This window comes from Pyricularia pennisetigena, chromosome 2, assembly GCF_004337985.1.
Source record: "Pyricularia pennisetigena strain Br36 chromosome 2, whole genome shotgun sequence".
NCBI lineage: Eukaryota > Fungi > Ascomycota > Sordariomycetes > Magnaporthales > Pyriculariaceae > Pyricularia > Pyricularia pennisetigena.
In genome coordinates, this window is record NC_043741.1 from 165,407 (window position 1) to 188,379 (window position 22,973).

The 22,973-nt window shown below is 51.1% G+C and overlaps 7 protein-coding genes across 7 annotated transcripts; 2 read left to right on the top strand and 5 right to left on the bottom strand.

Annotated features, from left to right (window-relative positions):
- Positions 1 to 1,662: 1,662 nt before the first annotated feature.
- On the bottom strand, positions 1,663 to 2,037 carry PpBr36_00044 (uncharacterized protein; the record flags this gene model as incomplete). The annotated part of the gene is made up of 1 exon (XM_029887237.1): positions 1,663 to 2,037. The coding sequence occupies one exon, from the start codon at positions 2,035 to 2,037 to the stop codon at positions 1,663 to 1,665; it is 375 nt and encodes a 124-aa protein (XP_029752040.1).
- Positions 2,038 to 2,800: 763 nt separating this feature from the next.
- PpBr36_00045 (uncharacterized protein) lies at positions 2,801 to 5,518 on the bottom strand (the record flags this gene model as incomplete). Its single annotated transcript, XM_029887238.1, has 1 exon — positions 2,801 to 5,518. One exon carries the CDS (start codon positions 5,516 to 5,518, stop codon positions 2,801 to 2,803), a length of 2,718 nt encoding a protein of 905 aa, XP_029752041.1.
- Positions 5,519 to 9,632: 4,114 nt separating this feature from the next.
- Positions 9,633 to 9,938, bottom strand: PpBr36_00046 (uncharacterized protein; the record flags this gene model as incomplete). Its single annotated transcript, XM_029887239.1, has 1 exon — positions 9,633 to 9,938. The coding sequence occupies one exon, from the start codon at positions 9,936 to 9,938 to the stop codon at positions 9,633 to 9,635; it is 306 nt and encodes a 101-aa protein (XP_029752038.1).
- A 1,010-nt stretch (positions 9,939 to 10,948) lies between these two features.
- Positions 10,949 to 11,472, bottom strand: PpBr36_00047 (uncharacterized protein; the record flags this gene model as incomplete). The annotated part of the gene is made up of 2 exons (XM_029887240.1): positions 10,949 to 11,224; positions 11,422 to 11,472. 2 exons carry the CDS (start codon positions 11,470 to 11,472, stop codon positions 10,949 to 10,951), a joined length of 327 nt encoding a protein of 108 aa, XP_029752039.1.
- Positions 11,473 to 14,641: 3,169 nt separating this feature from the next.
- On the top strand, positions 14,642 to 15,505 carry PpBr36_00048 (uncharacterized protein; the record flags this gene model as incomplete). The annotated part of the gene is made up of 2 exons (XM_029887241.1): positions 14,642 to 15,092; positions 15,213 to 15,505. 2 exons carry the CDS (start codon positions 14,642 to 14,644, stop codon positions 15,503 to 15,505), a joined length of 744 nt encoding a protein of 247 aa, XP_029752042.1.
- A 1,732-nt stretch (positions 15,506 to 17,237) lies between these two features.
- On the top strand, positions 17,238 to 19,581 carry PpBr36_00049 (uncharacterized protein; the record flags this gene model as incomplete). Its single annotated transcript, XM_029887242.1, has 5 exons — positions 17,238 to 17,357; positions 17,475 to 17,613; positions 17,717 to 17,898; positions 18,285 to 18,670; positions 18,768 to 19,581. 5 exons carry the CDS (start codon positions 17,238 to 17,240, stop codon positions 19,579 to 19,581), a joined length of 1,641 nt encoding a protein of 546 aa, XP_029752043.1.
- A 187-nt stretch (positions 19,582 to 19,768) lies between these two features.
- PpBr36_00050 (uncharacterized protein) lies at positions 19,769 to 21,509 on the bottom strand (the record flags this gene model as incomplete). Its single annotated transcript, XM_029887243.1, has 3 exons — positions 19,769 to 20,086; positions 20,182 to 20,388; positions 20,466 to 21,509. The coding sequence occupies 3 exons, from the start codon at positions 21,507 to 21,509 to the stop codon at positions 19,769 to 19,771; spliced, it is 1,569 nt and encodes a 522-aa protein (XP_029750996.1).
- Between the last annotated feature and the right edge of the window lie 1,464 nt (positions 21,510 to 22,973).

Here is a 22,973-nt window from a genome sequence, read left to right on the forward strand (position 1 = left end):
AACTCGACACCATTTCCTTGTTTTGCGCCGTGTAAACTAATTTCGTTACCTGCAGAGGTGTGCCGAAACGATGGCGACTGTTTTAAATGCAACCCGGCTGGCAAACCGCTTTTTTGCCAATGTAAGTCATGAACGACGCATTCCTCAATTCTCCAGCGGAGAAGCAGGTGCTGACCGTTTCGCAGCCAACCCCATTGATAAAAACGATTTCACCAAGAAATGCGCCGCGGCGAGCGGTCCATGCGTTTGAAAAGGGCCGAGCCAGTAACTGAGGTCAGAAGCCAGTGGGTTGGATGAAATACCCGTTGGAGGGGCCGAACCACGCTGGCCGGGACGTGGCGGGCTAGTTTTGTTTGTTTTTTTGAAACCTTGCACCCTTGTATATAAACTCGAACGAGAGCCAGCACTCTTGGAAAATACATGTATATATTGACGACAGCCATCTTGTTTTCAGCTATTGCCCATTCTATACGTGAATTATATGTATTTGATTGATTGACGGTCGGAGCATAGGGTCTAGTACTGACTATTTTTGTGCGTAAACTTTGTCTATCGCCAGGTGCGGTAAGTGGAATTAGTGATTACCCGCATATAGCAATACGATATACTGCGTTGCTTGACCTGTGAGCCAGCCAAGCTGCATCAATCCGTAAAAGTAAATATAAAAACCTCCAATTCATCAAGTCTCCTTGAATGGGCCAAATTAACAAATACGGGATTGTTTGCGGCTCCTGAACCAATCTTCGCATATCGACCCCTCGGCCTCTCTTGTCAGGCATATTGCTCCAGAGCCTTGTTTTACATCGTCCATCACTTCCTCAATCTTTCCTACAATCTTGGGTCTTTTTTTGCGGCGCGCAAGGGCCGCCATAATGTGTGCATCTTGTTCGGCTTCACCCGCATGTTTCCTAGGTACGAAACTGAATTATTTGCTCAAAGCTTCTTGTGGCTTGCTGAAGTGCTTACCATACCAGTATTAGAAGGAGAAAATTGATTTTCAATACTGAGATGGTGCTTGGAACCCGATGACACTTGGTCGATGGCCTACAGTCTTCGAACTGGACAAACGCCAGCTCAAGAACGTATTCTAGGCTTCGGTACTACGAGCCAAGATACAGCCAACATCTTTCGTTTTGGGTCTATAGTCAACAGCAGGGCACTCGCTGGGATGGAATTCCCAAGGAACCCTCTTTCAAGAAGAAACCAGATTTCTTCCTTCTCGAATCACGTCACTGAATGTTTTGATTTTCAGTTAGAAGACCTTGCCGGATTAAGCGGCACACACAACCTCGCCTTCTCTCGCAACCCAAGGAGCGGGACCTTGAGGACGGTAGTGAATATGCCCAAAAGGGAATTGGAGCTGCCGTAGGCTACGGTGTTGAATGGTAACCCTTTCCTTTTTTTTTTTTTTTTTTGGTCGCCCACCCCTGAGCACCACCCACTGGCATATAGACTCGGCGGCGTCGGAGGGCAGGGCAAGGACGAGAACGCTCGTCTCCGAGGCAGCCAAGTTGAAATGGACCAGGGGTAGAATCTGTCATCAAATCCAAAGGCACAGATGCGCTCAGCTCAGTGTGTGATTTGTTGCGAGGACGAACGGTCGGGCTGAGCTACACTGCTACAGTATATGGCGCTTCTGCAACTCGAAAGTCTTGCTAGATTTTATCGTAGCCCCTGGAGCGCACACATGAGAATTCCGTCGCGACCTGCTTCGGAAAGCTCGGAGACGCAGCCATGCAGCTTTGGGATACTGGAGAGGTGGCCCTGGGCGATTCCGTACAGGGATTTGCAGCACTGCCCGGCCATCTGGGGCGGGCTTTGTATCTCGACCTTGGCCGGCGACTTTGCCAGCGTTGGCTTGCCGCGATCGAGCCGCCACTGTTGCGTAGCTTCGAGCATGCATTCTGTCTCGACCGCACTGCCAAGCAGCCCAAGCTCGAAAGAGGGGTCGCGGCATTTTTTCACCGCCGCCATCGTCACTGCAATGGTCTCGCAGACAATAGTCGAGTGACTCGAGTCGAGATTTGTGTTCGGCATTCCGCCGACTTTTCAACCGATTTTGCAGGCGGAAACCCTGACCTCGCTGGATTACCCTCGACGCCCTTCCGGCTGGTCACCTTGTGCCGGGAGTGGATATAGTTGGCGCATTTGACGAAACTAGGGGGCCAAATTGAAGGGGGAAAAAAAAAAAAAACAAGAATGAAAACCAGCACCGCTTTTCCTAGCAGCTTCTCGGCGTGTTATGTTGGACGTGGTCCTATTTCTGATCAGCAGCCGGCGAGGCAACTGAGACCCGTCCAAAGGCTGGCACTGGACCTGCCAGCGAGAACGGTGGTGGCGGTGGAAGATCCCAAAAACAAAGATTAGCAAACGGATGCTGCCGATGGATCAAGAGGTTATTGGCCTGATCAGTGCTGGTGTTGCTATTTTGGTGGCAACTTGCCGGCGTGTTGATATAGTAATTGGTCATATATGCTTTGTCATCCATGATTGAACCCATGTATGCTACTGCTAGTGGTAAACACAAGGCCGTCTGTAATGAGACCTATGGCTTATGCGTCTGTTGTCACCGCTGGGAGAATCCAGTCCAAGCGTGTCGGCCAAGCATATTCACAAATTTCACATCAGCAATTGTTATTCTCAGGCTCCAAAAAAACACCCGTAATTATTAATTGCGCTGTAAGGCTACCGTCCCATCAAGTTTCCAAACAAGAGTTTTTATAACAGACAAAAGAAAAGAAACGAAAGAGAGAGAGAGAGAGAGAGAGAGAGAGAGAGAAAAAGCTTGTAAACTTCCTCATCAGGAATTAAAGACAGCCACCGTGTTCACAAAGCCGTTCTTGTTGTCCTGCCAGCGCGATACGTCCAACCCATCCACCGTGATCTGCGACCCGACGCCGACCGTGTTGAGGTTGTACACGTTGACGCGGGCGCTCCTCTCGACCGACATGATCCTAGACTGGCAGCGCTGGCCCTGACCCTCCAGCGAGCACGTCAGGTTGTAGTTGTCAAAGAAGCTGTAGAGCCCCGCGCCGTACACCAGGATGTCCTTGCTGTCGACGGCGCGCAGGCCCCAGCCGCTCTGGCCCTTGTCGAGCGTCGGGTCCGAGAACTTGAGGTCGACGGGGAAGGGCAGGGTCGCGTCCGGGTTGGGCTGGTAGTAGGCCGTCTCGGTCTGCATCTGGCCGGCAAAGATGTTCTGCGTCGAGACGAACTGGTACTCGTACAGCTGGTGGTGCTCGACGCCCGTGCCCCACAGCCAGATCTTGCCCTGCTTGCTCTCGACCAGCAAGCCGCGGCCGGCGTAGACCGTGATCTGCACCAGGCCGGCGTCGCGCTCGGCGTCGTGGTCCGCCACCCAGAGCCAGCAGTTCTCGTTGACGAGGTTCGAGGCCGAGGCCGTGATGTGCATCGACATGAAGGCGGCAATGCACTTCTTGTCCAGGTTGCCGGCGTCGATCTTGGTGCCCGGCGTCTTGGGGCAGTCTGCCGCCGAGAGGTTGGAGCCGGCAAAGCCGCCGATGCGCGTGTGGACGTCCCACATGCCCGACGGCGTGGTGGATGCGAGGTTCCACTCGATGAGGATGGCGCCCATCTGCTGTCCGCGCGTCGAGACCACCATGTCGGACCACTCGACCGCCGCGCCAGTCTCTCCCGGCTTGCCGACCTGCACAACGGGCTTGGGCGAGGACATCGAGTTGAAGAAGTCACCCTGCGAGATGATGACCGGGAGAGCCTCGCCTGTGATGCGCATGCCGGCGGGGATGTAGATGGTCGACGTGACAACGTACATGCCGTAGTCAAAGAAGAGGACCTTGTTGGAGGAACTGGCCTTCTTGACGGCGGCGAGGATGGCTGCCGTATCGTCAGTCTTGCCGTCTCCCTTGGCGCCCTCTGACTTGACCGACAGGAACTGCGAGGCGGGCACCTCGGCGTATGAAGGCCGCGAGCGTTCGTAAAAGTTGGTCCCCGAGGTCAGGGCTGCAGGACGGGCAAAGGGAACGATTGCGCCCTGGAAGGCAGTCGGGCCGCCCGAGGCGGTGTAGCGGTTACCCTGACCCCATCCGGCGATGGTGGTGGATGATGGCGAGCCGGCGAGAAGGACGGTGTTGTTGGGGCCGCTGATGGCAGTCGGCACGTTGGAAATGCGGATGTTCTCGAGGATGAGCGTGTTTGCCTGTGCTGGGTTGTTCTCCTGTCCCGGAGGCTTGCGGTTGGTCACGATTCCGATGGCGGTGTTGGTGATTTCCGAGTCCATAAAGATGATTGATGCCACTGAGCTGCGGCCGCTGCCCGCGTCGACGTTGGCAATGTCCAGTCCTACCTTGCAGTCCTTGATGGTGATGCCCGAGTACGTCCACCCCCAGCTCCAAATCTGCTTGATGGCAGTCTGGGCGCCGACAAAAGTCAGGTTGCGCATGGTGAACTGCTGGTTTCCGACTCGCATGCCATCCAGGCCACCCTCAAACACCATGTCGCCAAGGTAGCCTCCGGATCCTTCCTCGATCAACATGCCGTAGTGCTTGGTCTGGGTGCCCTTGGCCATCTTGACGTGGATGTTCTGCAGGCTGGTAGCCTGCGAGGACGGCCAGTGGATTCCGGCCACGTCAGCGGCGACAGACAGATCCGTCATGTCGATGACCAAGTTGCGAACCTGCCTCCAGAAGACGTTGGTGGAGCCCCAACCCAGCTTGCCGCTGGCTTGGTACTGGTTCGCGTCGAGAACCCAGGCGCCCACAAAGTCGGCACTAGGCTTGATGACGGGCATGCAGAGCGGGCTGCCAAAGATCTGCGTGAAGTAGTAGTTGACGATCGGAGCCGTGATGCGGTAGGTGCCAGGAGGGAAGTAGATGAGCCCAGGAGTGGTGGTGGTGGAGTTGCACGATCCCGGACCGCAGCGGCCTCCCTCGCTGATGGCACGGTTGATGGCTGCTGTGTCGTCTGTCTTGCCATCACCCTTGGCGCCGAAGTCCTTGACGCTGCGGAAGACGGTGTAGCTGGACGGGCTGGGCGCATAAGGGGCAAAGCCTTGGTGTTTGATGTTGGCCAGCCAGTACGAATCGCTGCCGCAACCCGGCAGTGGAGTGCTGGATGAGGTCGAAGTTGCCGACGCGGAGGTGGATGATCCCGTCGCGCTGCTGGTACGGCTGGTGGTCCCGCCGCCATAACCAGGGCCCGTCCTGATGGTGGAGATGTTGCCAGGAACGGAATAGGTCAAGATGCTCGAGGTTCTAATCGACCTTGACGTCGCTGAGGCCGTCGAGTTGTACCTGCCAGGTCGGCTGATGTTGCCGCCTCCAGAAGGGGTGGTAACACCATAAGAGCCGCCCCGCGTGCTGCTTCTGCTGGAGCATGGCGGTGGAGGCGTCTTTGGTAGCGTGCAAGTAGTGATGGTGCTCTTGACAACGACCGTCACGACCGGGACCTCGGCCTTGCCGGCCGGACCGTAGCTGCCCGAGGCGGCTGCTGTGGAGGCCAGCAGCAACGCCGACAAGAGATTGAATGAATGACTGTGCATTGTTGAAAAGAGAGTCGGGAAAACAAGAACAAGTACAAGTACACAAAAGAACGAATGGACGGGACTGGAAGAGTGCGCCTCCTCTGCGGACGTCTTGCCGAAATCCCAATCGACCGAGTGGGCAATGCGGGGGTGGATTGTGGAGGACAAAAAAGAAAGGAAGGGGAGGAGGGATGGTGAAGTAAAATAGAAAATCGAGTCAGCACTCGGAAGGATCCAGGGGGTGCGATGAAGGGAGCAGGAAAGACAAGCATATTTTCCGTTTCGATTGGGAGAGACACACCACACCCCGAGTCGCTTAGCGGAAAGAGCAAACGTTTTTTTTTTTTTTTTTTTTTTCCCTCTGTGTGGTTCAGCTGCGGTGCACTTCCGGGGTCCGGAACTGGCGCCAAAAAAAAAGGAAAAAAAAAGGCTTGCAAAATCAAAAACCTCAATTCTCCTTATTTTGTCAAGTCTGCAGACTGGCACGGCTCGCCTCGATTGTCTTACAGTCTTGGTTGTCTCGGTCTTCCAGGAACAACCTGGGCAGACCATACCAAGGAGAAGTTGCTACAAAAGAGGCGCTAACAAGCAATGGACAAGCCTACGGCTGAAGACAAAAATGAGGCGATTGAGCGATTGACCAATTACGACGTCGGCAATCTCCCGTTCTGCGCACCAGGGGTATTAGTTCGCTTGTTGGTGGCCGCTAGACGCACCCAAGTTTAGGCACCGTCCCTCTCGCCATTTGGTGTTTGTCGACTGCTAATGCTACTCTACTCATTTCTTGGGTGTGCTTTGGGTTTACGACAATTTCATATCAGAGGAAAACATTAGGCCAATCCGATACTTGCCATAGTTTTGGACGGCTTTTTTTTTTTTTTTTTCTCTCTTTTTGTTCCCCTTTTTGTCATTGTTTTTGTCCAAACCTTGACGGCAAAAATAAATTAAATTAAAAAAACAAAACAAAACAAAAAGCAAATCATTGGCCGATCTTCTGCACAATGCAGCCAAGATTTCATCCCGTCATCATGCCATGCCATGCCATTCATTCATTCATGCATCCCCCGCATCACAGGTGCTGCACGCTTAAATAAACACACCATCCAACGTGCATTTGTGAGCGGCGAGCTGATGGATGCACCGACATCCAGCTGAAAGGATATTCTAGGACTAGCCAAGTGTTCCCTTGGCCTCATCCCCTGCGTTAGCTTCGCTTCTTACTCCGACTCGACTTTTACCCAGGATTCCAGCTGTTCGGAATTTCCCCGACGGCTGCTGATAAGACACACTGGACTGCCTGCCGGATCCGAGACATGCAAAAAGGCGACTTGCAAAGACAGCCCTAACTATATATTTCCGACATGTCCGAGACTTTGTTTTTGACGTGTATACACGCACAATCAACGTCCGATCCCGATCCAGATGTGCGATTTGCCACGGCCCGGTCCGGGGAAAAGTAGTTTGACATTGATTAAACGGCCGTCTAGCTACGTACGCATGCAGATGGGTAGATGCCTTGGATGCCTAGGTACCTCCTTTTAGGCGACCCGAGATCGACACCTCGCCGCGACGAAGGGTACCTGCATTTTCTGGTCCGAGCTACTTGTGCAAACACACACACACCCACAAACAAACAAACAACTTGACTGGTCCTGTCATCCAGACTTTTGATTTTTTAGCTTTTTGATGCGAATCGTGCAGGAGATGTGGCTTTTCTCTGACGACATGCCGAGACAAGCAAAAGAGAAAACAATCAGCTCCGCTGGGCAGAACCGCAACTTTTTTGCGATTGCAACCAGCTGTCGTACATTCTTTAGTACAAAAAGGATAGTACTGAGCTTCGTACCCAGCTCTGAACACCGCACTGATAATACGCTACCTGACGCAATGGGTCGCGTTTCTATTTTGGTACCGCGGCCTGGCTTTTCCGCCAGTTTGACGCCCTGAAAAGACGTTCCAGCCTTGTTCTTTTCTTTTCTGTGATTTTACTTCCAGCTGATTCTTCTACAACCGTACAACGGCTAGTATACTGTTTGGTGTCGCTATTCACAGGCATGGATCAAACTCTTTCCAGACATGCAAAATGTCAAGATGGAAGAAGAGAGCAATTTTTGAAAAGGTCTTGTTGTTTATCGGTAAAAAATTTCATTTTTAGATAGACTGCCAATAGTAGAGCTTGAATGTGTCCGCCGTTTAAACTACGTCTTGAGTTCCATGTTGTCCTCAAAATGCTTGCGATTAAAGTGTTTTTCAAAGTAATGGAGCTGGTCGCTCCCCAGTGCAGTCTCCACTTCGACGCTAGCTGCTTGAAAAAGCCACAACCAGCAAGCTGCAGTTTGCAGTTCTGTGCAGCTGTTTCTTTCGCATGGCCTGTAGATGACATTCGATTAGTAGCGTTGTTGCCCATGTGTATACGTTATCCTAACAGAAGCCGACGGGTCTTGAGAGCAATGACGGCAACATACCTGCTCTATGGACTTTCGACTTTTCTCTACCAATCGAGGCGGAGAGGCCGGCCATGCATGGCTTCTCTCGGCCGTCGACTTCAATGTGGATAGAAAATGTCAGCCCTGGTTACAGTCATCAGGCCGTCTGGTTGTAACAGATAATAGCAGCCCCTGTCAGCCTCTCAGGTCATGTAGACGGGGACAGTATATGAGCCCAACAATAGCACAGCGGAGAAATCAAACAGCAAAATAGTGCACGCTCGGCCAGTTCGGGAGTTTGAAGAGATGTTGCCTGGCTTCTCGGCCAAACGCTCCCATACCCACGAGGATAGTCTGCTTTGCAGGCATCTAGCACCCTGCCAAGTGCCGACAATGTCCAAGGATTCTTCCAGAAAAAGAAAACCAGGCTGCGGACGTAGTAGTGAAGTACTTGGCCAGTAGTTCAGAGGTCTGCGGCAATATCCACTATACCAATCTTCCGTAACATGATGGTTTTCACGTCTTTCACAAGCGCCATGATCTTTGAAGCATGTTGTTGTTGTTGCAACGAACCATCTGCAATTGTCTGGAGCTCCTGCTGCTATTTCTCCAGTATATTCTCTTCAACCACGTTCTCCACTGCCATGTTTGCTTTTAAATCGATGGCAGGTGAAGGGCTGGCTGTCTTTTGACGTGTCCGCTGCGATGCTGTCGAGTATCATGGACTGCAGACCGGATGCGGGCACCTTATCAAAGCCGCCACACTGACCCACGTCCGTGCTGCAGCTTACCATCTCGGCAGACGCGTTTTAACCCGGGATCGATAGACCCCTTTGCACGGTGAATGGCTTACTGGTGTGGCCGTGCCTGCCAACGGTGTAGCTGGCGGGGTGGAGTGGTGATACCAAAGGTAGGTCTGGGGGGCCTGATCCTTACAAGATTGTCATGCTCCTAAACATGTCAAGCTTTTGCAATATATCGCTTTGTTTCTTGTACTAGATATTTTGGCGCGCAACCACCTGTCCGTCATGTTTTATTTTTCAAAACTGCCAAAAAGGCCTGGCTGCGCTCCTTTAATGCGTCGATGGATGTCGCCGAGTTTGATGACAGGTCGGTATCGCCTCTGAGGAGGTGCTTTGTGGTTCTTCTGGATAGAATACGGAGCGGATGCGAACCTAGAATTCCACCAGAAGACCTTGGAAGTTATGTGTTCACAAATCCGGACTTTCCTGACCAAGAATGTTGGGCTGCTAGGAGTTCAGGTGGCTACAGAATCCGACCGCGAGATGGACCTCGTCGCCATTTGCCGAAAGCGGCACCTGGGTCAGGATTTCAAAACTCGGGAGATTCCGTCCAATGTTACCTATTCAGAATATCATTGCTTCCTTTGGGTCGAGTGGAGAGATGTTGTTGCGTACCGCCGGGGAATGGAATCAGTTGAGAAAGACGACTGGGAGAAACATAATCTCCAAGAGATTGACTATATAGCCCGCCAGGATTTAGAGTTTCACACGCAAGCAAACAGGCACAATATGAACGTCATTTTCTTTTTCAACGTGATTGAATTTCCATCTATCAAATGTACAACTCTAGTATTTTACCGCTCCAAACACTTTGCTAACGACGTCGATCGTGTTTTTTTTCTCGTGCACGCGGCCCAACTAAGCCAGACCCCGCCCGTCGATCAGTCGAGTGAAGGTACCACATCAAGGGAGGATGGACGACCCGGTGGCGTCAAATTCGGAGCATATGGTGGTGCATGCATGTTCAAACTCGTCTCCGTCCAGTTTCTCGCCGTCCGAATGGCAGGAATGGTCCTCGAACACGGAGCAGTCGTCACATTTGCCAACCTTCTTCAGGTGATCGCAGGCACATCGTGTGGCAGGCATGTGCACGTGGCTGTTGTTGTTAGATTCTTTCTTGACGCAAACAAGATCGTGGTGCCTGTCGGCCGATGCAAGGTTGACCCCAAAGGCCAAAAGGATGGCGATGGCAGAGAATGAAAACTGCATTGTGAAGAGGCTTGAGGTAGTGGGTGGTGATCTGGGCGTGGATGTCCAAACTTGTCGGTTTAATGGTGGGTTGATAGAGGTAGAGAAAGCCGAATGGATAAGTAGTCGAGGACGAAGAGATGAAGGTTGGTAGGTGGTTCGTGGACTGCAAGTGATGTGTCTGATATGGGATGAACACGACAGAGTTAGGTGTCATGCACCCTCCATATAAATAGCTATAAACTGTCAAGCCGCAATGCGTAAAGCGCATGAATAGAAAAATTAGATATATTAAGTGCCCACGCCTGAAAACGCAATAAAACCTTGATAAATGTTTATTTCAATAGCCTTTGTACGGAATTCCGAGTTTCGAGGGCTTAATTTTGGCAAAAGTGCGATCTTCCCACATGGAAAGGCAAAATAAATGGTCTATTCAAAAATGGTGACCGATTCAGACATGATAATGCATAAGATGCCCTCTTTTGGAGCCCGCTTCCCCGGCCAGATTAAAGTTTTTTCTAACAGATCATCCCGCATTAGGAACAAATATAACCCCGGGTTACATAATTTGGACAGACCAAGCTTCGGGCTAAATTTATTAGAATTATTCACAACGTCCAGGGCCGAATACCAAGTGTTGATTTTCCTTGCTGATTTAGTTGCCTTTGAGCACTTTTCGGTATCCTTTTCCTTCGAGATTCTTCCATGATAGGTCTCCGTTTTCGTCCTAGCGCCGTCGCCACCTCCGGAGTCTCCGTCGCCTCCATTCGCCCCGAGCGAATTGGAGTGAAACAACTCACAGCTACAAGGATGGCGACTCCAAAGAAAGAGCAGAAGAAGGCTACCCGCAAACCCAAGGGTTGAGCCCAAGGCTATCGCCGCCAAAACTTTCCAAGTTGGACAAAAAAAAAATCCGGTTTTTTTTTTTCTTTTTTTTCCTCCATTCGTTGCGTTTATGGAGCCAACTTCGTTTTACAGAGTGATCTGGAGCGAAAACGCACAGAGGTGGCTGGATGAAAAACAAGACCAAGCTACTGTGGAGTGCGGGAGTAGGATGGCCGAGCGGCGGCGGAAAAGGCGACGCGCTCGGCCTGCTTGCAGCCCAACACGTCGTGCTTTGAGATCCGCGCGCCGTGGACGCCAGCCGGCCACATTGTTTGACGGTTGGGCGTTGGGGCGCCTTCATGTAGGGCTGAGATACGGCGAGACGCTGCCGTGCAAGGCGCGGTACGACCTGGTGATGGGGCTCTGCGCGGCGGCGGCGGCGGCGGGAAGACTTTGGAGGCAAACACGGTCGTCAGCGGGCCCTGCGTGCTAGGTAGGAGATACCTGCGCATGCGAAATCGCTGAAGGCATGCATGAGCACTCTCAGGCTCGGGTCGTGGCCAGAATTGTTTTGTACACGTTTTGGTGCTGTACTCGTCATTTGCTCAATATTATCTTGCGAACAATGTTAATGACAAGAAAAATAATGAAATCATAGTGCAATTTGCCACTTGCTTACCGTTAGAGCAAATAGAATCATAGCAGGGAAAATGAGATTTGCGAAGTCCATATTTGAATTAGAGGGCGAAACAATTATATTAATAATATTATGAAGGATGCTGCGCATACTTTTCAATAAAAGTCTCTTCCAAGTAACCTCTGTTTGTCTTTCGGCTATATATTTACACTTAATAGATAAATATATTAATATGAGTACATAACATGCGGTGTTGGGTGCAAAGCTATTGAATCTAAGTTTTTAACAAATTAGCATGAGTTGCTAATAACGACTTATAAATAGAAATAACTTTTTTTTAAGTTTTTATCTATACATTTAGCAAATGCTTGAAAACTCACTGTAGCATTTAGTACGGCAAATATAAATTAGCACTGGTAAATATATGCAACATGCATGGGGATGCAAAGAAAACAGCTGCGTCTGCGTCGAGGTTCTTAGTTCGAGATTATCGGCTATCAATTCGACAACACAACCGTTTACCTTTCAACTTAATTGCGCACTTTGCGAACAGCGCTATGTCTTCTCTGCGGGAATCCTCCAAGTCATTGGAGTTGCAGCCGTTTTCCCCGTTAGCACTCTTGAAATCTGTTTATAGACCTCGTCTACGCGTATGGATGCGAGCTGAAATGCACAATTAGTGCGAGTTGCTATACCTAACTATTTCTGTCTATCTCCCTGAGTAACAGAGTAAGTTTTTGCAAAGTGTTCTGTGACAACAGAAAAAACGGCGTTTTCCATATCCGTGGGTGCCTTACATTTAAGGCAGCCCGGAAGCCACGCTATCCAATACCGGGATATCCCTTTGCGCGTGATCGTCATTATTATTCCAACACTATGCCATTGGAGGCGACTCCGCCATTGGGCGCCGTTCGCCATGCTTTCCCAGTAGTGAGCCAGGCGAAAAAATATGAACCCGTCACCAGCTGGCAGGCATTGCTGTGAGTGCAGTAGAGAATGTCAATTTGCACGCGTCCTTGAAAAGCATCAGAGGAAGCCCGGGAGGGCCGGGACTTGTGTTTAAAATGCTCCGAACCATAGAAATGGCTATCGTGCTTGGGATAAAATTTCTAGTTGAATAAGTAACTGCACGTGCGATTCCGGTGCCTTGGTTGAAAAGCACCTATAAATCCACCCAAGCCCTTTTTTTTCTTCTATATCACATCCGGTTGATGTCGGATAGCTTCCTTTTAAGTTTTGTATTAGATGATAAAAAGCTTAGTTGTCTGCACTACTTGCCTATATTAATCCCGAACTTTACGGCGTAAAGAAATTCACCGATCCCGGTAAAGAGGCAAATTCGCTGTTAATACATTCACAAGTGAGTATATTAATGCATGTTTATCTACTATAGAGCGCAATCCGCCTAATTGTATGATGAAAATGATGCTAAAAGCCAGAATAGTGCCTTGAATACAACTTACTTGAAAAGCAGGAAAGTAAAGTCAAATGAATAACTGTATATTATACAGACTGTAATGATGGGTTGCAAATATAATAGGCATGCATTTGCATACAGAAACTTACTATACGGCAAAACACCCTTCCAACTATTATTTAATACTTTGAATGTACTATACTAGCAAATGTCTGATAATGATTATGAGGCCTGCCAAAACCCGAAACAAGTTTAGCCCGGCCCGGCCCACCAGCCCACGGGCTGGCGGGCTCAACCCGAATTGGGTAACCTGCGGGTTGTATCAAAAAGGATATAAAGAAAATCACTTACAAGATAAAGATTAACAAATATATTTTATATTTAACATTTCAGTTAGCGCCATTATTAATATTTATACGCAATATATATATTTTCCGGGTTTTGTACAGGGGCCCGCGCGTTGCCAAAAAAACCCGCGTTGGGCTGGGCCGGGCCCCCTTATAAATAATTTAACCCACCCACGGGTCGCCCGCCCGACCAATTTGGGCCGACGCGGGCCCCCAAGGGTGGGTTTTGGAATGCCTAGATAATGAAATCAGGCATTATAAGGCAGTCGGGTATATAGCGCATTGATTCCACAAGTTTAGCTGATTCGGGTAATATACCTTTGTTGTCTACTTTTAACTTTTTCAAGTCCCGTCTTTTAGATTTGATTCTGCAGAAAAGGAAAGGAAAAAAGAATGGGAAACGCCGGGCAGCGCGGACGAAAGCAAGGTCGGCGTGGAGATTCACATGAAAACTCCGAAACTATCACTATCTCCAGCTTGGATCTGCAGGCTGCCGCTGGACATGGAGCTCTGATAACCTACACACGCTCGGCTGCTTGCGCCCTGTCCGTGACAGCGATCCCACTGGTCTTGAGAGCATGACCGTGAACAACTACAGACTTCGGCTTTCTCATCGAGAGTAGTCGGGTGTTTGATTTATTTAGAATGTGAGGTTTGTACTCTACGTACTTTGGTGCTATTGGATAATAACACGGCCTACGTATTGTTTTACCACTAAGACAATACAACGGATCCTAGTTTTATCGGGACTGATACTGTCCTTGCCTCACGCGACAATAGACAATGCGTGCTCGCAGTCAATAGCTTCAGTTGTAGTGTCGTTCATGAATCGTTCATCTAAATTGATTAATGCCAACAATGTATAAAAAAGTAAGTAGCTGGAGGAAACTGATTATTGACTACTGGTTTGCTTTATATTCACTATCTGTCTCTTTATATTCTTGCTGCCAGGTTCATCTCGGACTGAAGAGAGCTTTTTTGGACATTGAAACCGTGAACATATTCTTGAACTTAAAACAAGCATATTTACCGCTCTACACGAACAAAAGGCACTGTGTCTACGTATTAATTCTATTCTGATTTCGTTGACGTATACTGCGAGTCCAATCCGTTCTATTTGTAGAAATTAGTGACTCGATTTTGCGACTCATCCATGCCTACTCTGCCTGGCTATTAGGACTGCGCGACTACCAATTTTTGATGCCTTACTAAACAAACCCGGGTAACCCCAGTCGGCCCCGTTTCATATTGCCTGATGGAAAATTGCTTTTATTTACTATTCGTGTTATAAATAACTCAGCATTAAATAGACGGTTGTATATGAGCGGCGTCCTGCCTATAACAAGTTAACGGCCTCGCCAGTTAATCTGACCTTGGTCGTGCCTTTTGTGGTAATATCGCATCTGAGCAGTTCCTCCTCGCCGGGTTTTTACATCGGCCTTTGCATATCGCCAGAGTAAAGAAAAGTCTAGTTTGTAACGTCTTCTTTTCACCCACGATGGTTTCCGCACTCCCGATAGTTTGGTTGTTGTTTGCTGCGGCCGCTGCAGGGACATTACCGCAACCGACCGGCGATGCATCCAAAGCGGCCCCGACGTCGTGCGCCTCGGGCGTGCAGATATTCGTGGCTCGCGGCTCGACAGAGCGCTCCAGCTTGGGCAGGATCGCGCCCGTCGCCCAGAGCATAGCCAACTCCATACCTGGTAGTTCCATCACTGCCCTAGACTACCCGGCCAAGATGAACCCAATAGTGTATTTATTTAGCGTCTCCAAGGGAACCAAGAATCTTTCCAAGCTTGTTAAAAACTATGTCGAAATGTGCCCCCAAAGCAAGATCGTCTTGATTGGTTATTCCCAGGGTGCGCATGTCGTCGGCGACCTCGTTTGCGGCGCAAGCAGTCTTCCAATCGTCAGATCAAAACCAATCAATTCCAATTACAACAAGAATAGTAAGTTCTCTTTTTTTCTTTTTCTTTTTTTTTCGGTCCCCGGCCGCACAGTTTATGCTGGATTCTACGTGTTAAAGAGACGATTGGATGAGTACTCATTCTACTTGCCATCCTGTCCAGTCATCGCAACGCTTCTTTTTGGCGATCCAACTCGCGCCGCCAATCAGTCATTCGACGTCGGTACCGTAACCAACCGCAACGGCTTTCTCCGGCGACACCGTAACGGCGCCTGCAGCGCTTATACCAAAACCATCAAGTCATGGTGCGACAAGAACGACCGTTGGTGCGATAAGCATTCCCCGGAAGGCACAGATTCCTCAGTTCACAAGACGTACCAAGAAAAGTACAAGGCTGAGGCGACGCAGTTTGTACTGGACCAATGGAAATCTAGCCAAGAGACACTTGCTACTTGAGTTACATTATTAGAGTTTTGTCACCGCTTCCCAACTATGTATTATAATAGCACCAAAAGTTACTATCAACGAATCAAAAGATTTGAGTTCAACCTGGGTATCGGGGTACATACGTGTATTACAGCTGCCGGCAGACTCTATCTTTGCCGATAAAATCTTGGTAAGTTGTGGCCCACAACTTGTGGGTTTCTTTTTTTTTCAGAAAACAAGGAGAGGAAGCAGCCACTGGGCTCCGGTAGATGTGCCGTCTTCCAAGACCGCCAAGAGGGTCATTCGGTTCATAATCTCGAGAAACGGCTAAAGCCCATTGCTGTTCAAGTAAATACCAAAGGAGCAAAGAGCTTTGCGGGTTGACGTACAAGGCCATGATTTTGGCTTTTGGGAAATAGCTGTAGCGCTTAACAAGAAAAAAAGCCCAGCAAGGCTACCCGTACAAGTAATTTGTCTCGGCTACAAAGATGTTGTGACTGAATCCGCTGCCGAAATAATTGGAACCTTTTTTTCCGTCAAGAAACAGTCTCTGGTGTAAAACGTGGTAGAAGACGGGGAGATACATTCAGCCGTTTCATGGGCTTCTGGCGAGGCCAACGACATAATATAAGTGAAGGCTAATCAGCTCGGCTCCCCGTGAACGACGAGGCTTGTCGATCTAGGCTAGTCCAGATGATGCGCCTTGGCTGACAGCATCCGCTTGGCGATTGAACAAGGCTTATAGATCGCTCCAGACTTTCCAGACTAGACTACAGTAGACTAGAATGGGTTGGCGCGTTTGCTGCAACACTTTGTCGATTGAAGGGAGGAGAAAAAGCTCGCAATAAGAGCCAGACCGTGTGAAGAGAGGATTGCGTACAGATCATATTCCGTGGTTGGTACTCTGGAGTCTATGGTTACCTTGCACAATTTCTTTGCGTAGAAATCTTTATCAAACAAGTATCAGAGGGGTATATTTTCCAAGGTAAAAAAAAAAGTCCTACGCACGAGATGCGATTGGACATTCGGAAGGCTGTTGTGGGTCAAGCCACAAGATGCTCATCCTGATTGGGGCGTTTCCCTTGCGATGCGCCGATGCCCTACTTTGGCAAAAAGCCGATGAGCTATACAATCGAAATGTGAGCAAATGGGCATCATGTTGACGCGGGGGGGAAAAACAAACACCCTGCACTTTTCCCCCTCGCAAAGGGCGAATAGGAGGTGGCTGCCGCTAGCGCCATCGTCGGCAGTCGCCGAGCTCGCTCCTAGCCGCCTCCCCCGCTATACTTTTTTCCGCGGCGGCGCACGTCACCGACCACGACTAATGACCATGGATGACAGCTACTCCACGCGAAAACCCAATTTAGATTCCGCGGGGGAAAAAAAAAATTATAGAGGGGTGGGTTGGGGAGGGATGGCGCAACAAGTGCCTTGCATAAGCGATCAGGTCCCGAATCGACATGTCACGGTGGCGGCTGGCTTGCAAACCTTGATGGGCTTCCCAGCTGCACTCTTTTCTCTGCTTGCTTGGCGGCAGCCTTCCATGGCGTTCACGAGGGAAAACAAAGTGTCAGTGATGCGGCCGCAGCGGATGGCAGCATCAAGTTGCCACTTGGAGCCTCATAAGCTTCCTATGGGGGGTTTGGTCTCTGCTCTCTGTTTTTTTTTTCTTTTGTTGTTTTTTTCTGCTCCTTGCAATTTCCACATTTTTTTTTCACCATCTCCCAGAATCTATAATGCATAATTTAGTAGCAGGGCCAAAATGTTAAGTTTTGGACTGCTCGTCATTGTCAACCTGGTCTTGACCGGAGCCGTTGCCTCGCCGCCGTGGAAGGCCGAGTTGGTCCTTGCGCCGATTTTTCTTCAGATCCCGTCGTGTGCGGTAAGTAGGGAGTTGATATTTCTTTTTTTTTTTTTTTTCAAACTCAGACAACGAAGAAATTGGGTAATCAACAAAAAGAAAAGTCTAACAGATTTTGGGGACGTTTCTGTTTTCAAGGCAAACTGCGCACTCGATGGGCTCTCGACAACAACATGTCCGTATTCCAACCAGACATGTCTGTGTCAGGACGATAAATGGTTCCTGGGTTATCTCACACCCTGCATACGCAATAGTTGTTCGACTTGGGAGAGCCTCGGTGGGTTTTGGGACTTTTCTTGGCTTTGCACGGATGCCCTCTCCTGGGTTGGAGCCTCGGAAGGTGGGCTACGAGCTAACGATTCGATAAACAAAATCCACAGCTGCCATCAACGCAACCTCGACTATCTGCAACCGCCCTCCGGCGAATCACTATGTCCAACTCCCCATCGGCATCGGGATCATGGCTGCCGTTCCGACGCTGCTGATCATCCTTCGACTAGCCCTCAAGCTGGCCAAGGTGTCGAGTTGGTATCATGATGATACCACCATCATATTGGCATGGGTGAGTTTGATGTTGACTTGTTGGTGTCTTGTTATCGGGGTTGGTTGTGATAAAAGTGATGGGGCGAGGTTAACCAGTGTCGGGCTGTGGCAGGTCCTTTTTGCAGCGCTCCTCCCGGCAGGAATTGAAGGTGAGTAGTTGGCGTATTTGATACCCACTTGGTCAGAAAAAAAAAAAAAAAAAAACAGACTTGTTTTTGTATAGAGGCTGATGCGATGCTTGCAGTTATCAAAAACAACCTGGCCACAGATATGTGGGCGATATCTGCACGCAGGATAACCCGTTTCCTCCTGGTTTGTTCTCCATCTTTTTACATTGTCCCTCACTTCTTTTTATTTTGTTGTCTCTCTCCCTCCACACCAACACTAACGCAAAACAAATCCCAGGTCATATTCATATTCGAACCCTTCTACTTCATCATGATCTGCCTCGTCAAGTCCTCGATCCTCTTCACCTACATGCGCATCTTTCGCGAGCCCGACGCCCAGCGCGTGTTTCGCTTCACGCACTACTTCAACATGTTCCAGACGGGCGTCTTCATCGTCTTGTGTTTCGTGCAGTGCCGGCCCCTGGACCACTTCTGGCTCGGCTGGACCGGCGAGGACCACCCGGGGTCCTGCTGGCACATGAACGACATACCCGTCACGCACGCCATCGTCGGGGTGCTGCTGGACCTGTGGATGTTTGGTCTGCCGGCTACGCTGGTGTGGCGACTCAACCTCAAGAGCCGGGAGAAGATTGGGGTGATGTTGATGTTTGGGTTTGGCGTCTTGTGAGTTTTGTTTGCATACCTTTTTTTTTTCTTTTCCTATGGTTCTGTACCCCACCAAAAAAAAAACAACCCCAAGTACTCACCGTTCAGCACACAGCCTCATCGTAATAAGCTGCATCCGCATCCCGCTCCTCCTGTCCGTCTCCCCAGCGACCGCCATAACCGACGAGTCCCTCGAGGGCGCCATCTGGTCCAGCGCCGAGGTCTGCATCGGCATCTGCGTGGCCTGCATGCCGGCCCTGCGGCAGTTCATCAGTGTCATCGCGGCCCCGCGCATCCGCCGCCTCCTCGGCCTGCCCGAAAAGCAAAGCCGCGGCACGGCCAGCGGCCGCCTGTCCAGCACCACCGCGGCCAGCAGCAACAGCGCCGCCAGGAAGAGCGCTCTGCAGCAGAAGCGGCAGCTCCCGCCCGCACCGCCGCCGAGCAAGTCGAGGGACGGCAGCGGGGGCGGCAGCAGCAGCAGCATCACCATCGCGCTGAGGCCGCTGGCGCCTGCGGACCTGCGGCCGCCGCCGCCGGTGCTGAAGCTGAGCGCGCCGGCGCCCGGGTCGAGGGACAGCACGTGCAGCGCCGGCGACAGGAGGTCGCGCGTGACGTTTGTGGACGCGGACCAGGGCGCCGCGAACCTGCGGCCCATGAGCGGCGTCTTTGTCAGGTGCGGGTCGGCGGCGGCGGCGGCGCTGGAGGGCGAGGGCGTCATCGAGTTCTCGGACCTGCGCGCCGTCGAGGTGGCGGACGACGTGGCAGGCGCTGGCAGGGGGATGTCGGTGGAGCATGGTGATGGGAGGTCGAGGAGGCCGATCAGCGAGGTCGATCTGATTGAGAGTTATCAGACGCCCAGTGTGTACGTGCCGAGTTTTGGGAGACGGTCATCGTCGGTGAATAGCTCGACGCCTGGGTTGGCGCTCTGATTGGAAACTTTGTAATTTATCATTGATGTATTAAAGCATTGCATAGGACTGGCGTTTGGGGGGGGGTTTTTTTTTTTGTGGTTTTTGTTTTTGTTTTGGCAGGCATGGCTCCGTTGTTGTGGACGACAAACTGCTTGGGTACATATTAGACTAGATGTGGTACATAAAAGCCACCCCCGATCCAGCCCTACAAAAACCATCTAAACTCCTCAGCCCTCGGGCCATCCCTCAGCTTGTGAGTCGGCACATCCCTCGCACTAAGACGGACGCCCTGCCGTCTGTTCCTGGCCTTGTTGTCGAAAAACATGTAGGTGAACATGGACGCTGCAGCCAAAGCTCCGGCGGCACCGAAGCAAGCCACCGTGATGAGACCCTTCTCGTACTTGGGGGCATCCTCGAGTCGGAAGATGTTGCTGGGAATGAGGCCCATCAGGTTGGCAAGGGGAACGCCGACCGAGGTCAGGACCAGACGCTGGCCTTCGTGGGCGATGTTGTTGTTGTACCACTGTTATTTTGTTAAGTGAGCTGTCAGTCACGACGTTCGATCCAGGAGGCCAATCCGAGGTACCAACAAAAAGGTGCAAATAAATGGCGGCTTACCGTGCTGGTGAGAACAGACGGCGCAGACGTGCCCCAGCACATCATAAACGTCGCGAAATAGCCAAGCTGGACCTGCGCGCCAATGTCCTGAATGGAAGCGTAGACGGCAAACCCTAAACAGGTAAAAGTAAACCCCAGTGCGACAAAGGGCCCGCGGATACGTCGCCAATCGGAAAGGAAGGCGAGGATGATGAGCATGACGGCACCCTGGTGTGATTCAGTACTTTTAGTATTCATCCTCTCTGCTGCAGCAAAAGAAAAAAAGGGGGCGGGGCCCAACTTACACCAATGTTCGGAGCGACAGTGTACAGGTTCGTCTGGATGGTGCCGTACCCAAGCCGCTGGATGATCTGCGGCAGGAACAGGTGCACGGCCTGGGCCGAGACGCCGACGCAGATCTCGATGAGCAAAAAGGCCCAGGTGGTCGGGTGCCTAAAGACGACGAGGGACTTGCGAAAGTTGAAGTCCTCCTCGACGACCGAGGACGAGTCGACGTGGATGCGGTGGTACGCCAGCGCCTTTTCCTCCTCGGTCAGGAAGCTGGCCGTCCCGGCGTTGAGCGGCAGGTACCAGTAGGCGAACAGGGCAAACAGCACCGTGATGGAGCCCTCGATGATGAACAGCCAGCGCCAGCGAAAGTCGATGAGGTCCGGGCGCTCGATCCGAAACACGGCAAACGCCAAGAGGCCGGAAAAGGCGTTGGCGATGTTGGCGGCCGCGTAGAATATGGCCAGCCGGCGCGCGAGCTCTCCGCGCCGGTAAAAAGTGGTGAGGTAGTAGATGACGAGCGGGAAGACGGCCGACTCTGCCATTCCCAGGAACCACCGCAGTGCAAAGATGCCGCCGAAACCCTTGGCGGCGGCCGTCAACAGGGTCATGGAGCCGAACACGACGGCCAGGCACGGCAGGACCCTGGCCGGGCCAAACTTCTTTCCGAGGATCGACAGGGGCGGGGCAAAAATGACAAACGGCACGAAGAAGATGGACAGGATCAGGTTGTACTGGCCGCTGGAGAAGCCGAGGTCGTCGCTCAGGCCGGCGGTCTGGGCGTTGCCGATGTTGCCCTTGTCGAGGGCGTTGAGGAGGTACAGGAAGGCGAGCACCGGCATGAGGCGGATGTCGAACTTGCGGCACAGGGCCCGCTCGGCGGCGTGGTCGAGCACGCGCGCCGTCTCGGATTGGTCCTCGATCACCTTGCCCATGTTGTGGCTGGCGGTCGAGTCCCTGCGATAATGCGCAACCGAGTCCTTGCCATCTTGCGCGGCGGCTGGAGTGGCTTCGTGGACCGAGGAGCTCGGCACTGGGCCATCCTGCGGTACGGATGACATGTTTGCGCGGGTGGTTTTTGCAGTGCTCCTCGGACGAAATGGATTGGTGCCGGCTGCCAAGAATTTATTATAAAACAAATGCAGGCTACATGCGACAACTAGCGGCCCGACATTTGAAAACAAGAAAAAAAAAACAAAAAAAAAGAAAAGAAACAAGACAACCAAAAATCTAGGCCCAATCTAAAGCTGGCGTTGTCTTATTTCTTATGGCGTCCCGAGCACAAGTGTGTGTACCCCTGTTTCGCAAGCCAGCAATGTACCGTACCACCAGGAGGGCACGGCATAAATGTAACGGTTGCCACCTTGGCCTCTTGAGAAAAAGGCTCGGGATTGATAACATGCATGGTTGGAAACTAACAATCGGTCGGCCTTGTTTGGGGGGGGGAACGACCAGCGCTGGGAGATAAGCGTGGCATCATCTGGGGTACTTTGCCGATACGGATGGATACCAACACCATGCACATGCCAATGGTATGAATTTCTCGTATCAAACCCGATTTTTGTACCTTGTCAAAAACATACAATACATCAAACCCAGCAGGTCTGAAAACCAACCGAATGGGCGGGCGCAACTCCGAGAGAGACGCCTAAACGATAGGTTTCCCCGCATCTACAACGTTGCAACCAACAAACAGTTTAGACAGGTGACTGGGACTTGGTACAGGATAGATTATACCCTAGCAACTGAATGGGGAATGAACCCACTGAATCGGTGGGGGGTATTTGGGGGGATTTGGGCGAGCACTAACCCCCACCGGTGCGACTTGTGTCTAGCAGTAGATAGTATAATTGGGGTAGATAATGTAGATAGATAGTTTTGCATTTGATTGATCGCTTGTTAGACTGTGGGAGCGGAAAGAGCGAGCAAAAGACCTGCATCTCGCTGGGATTGTTATTATTTTTATTATTTTTCTGTCGCGCAAATCAGCAGGGTCCTCGGTTCCATTTGAGAGTGGCGTTTTTAATTCGCTTCAACACCCGAGAACAAACAACAAGCAATGTTTGGTGACTTGTTGCGCCGAATAAGGTTACCAGAAAGGGACAGAGGGGAAGGGCAAAGTGCGGAGAAACAAAATGGACAACCAAATCAGAAAAAAAGCCGTCAGTCTGGCAGCAAAAGCAAAACAAAAATGAGGGGTTGGCGGACCTGGATCCCCCGATAGGCCAAATTTTCGGGCACAGGGTCCCTCGAACGAGCGGAGTTGGATGGGGGGGCCACATGGAGAGATTAATGTCTTGCCATTCGGTCTCACTACGTCACTGGGCTGTTGTTTGTCTTGGCTACACCAAAGGCACTGTCTGCTAATTAATAGCGCCGGGCCGGAACGGGGTAGCACTCGCAGATTGCGAAAGTACCGGTCAACCCACACCCATGGTGGGGTTTTGCAGTCTCCCGATTCTCGGAGTGGCATCGCTGTCCGGAAGTGAAATGAAGCTGTGCTACTATTTCTAGACTGGAATTTG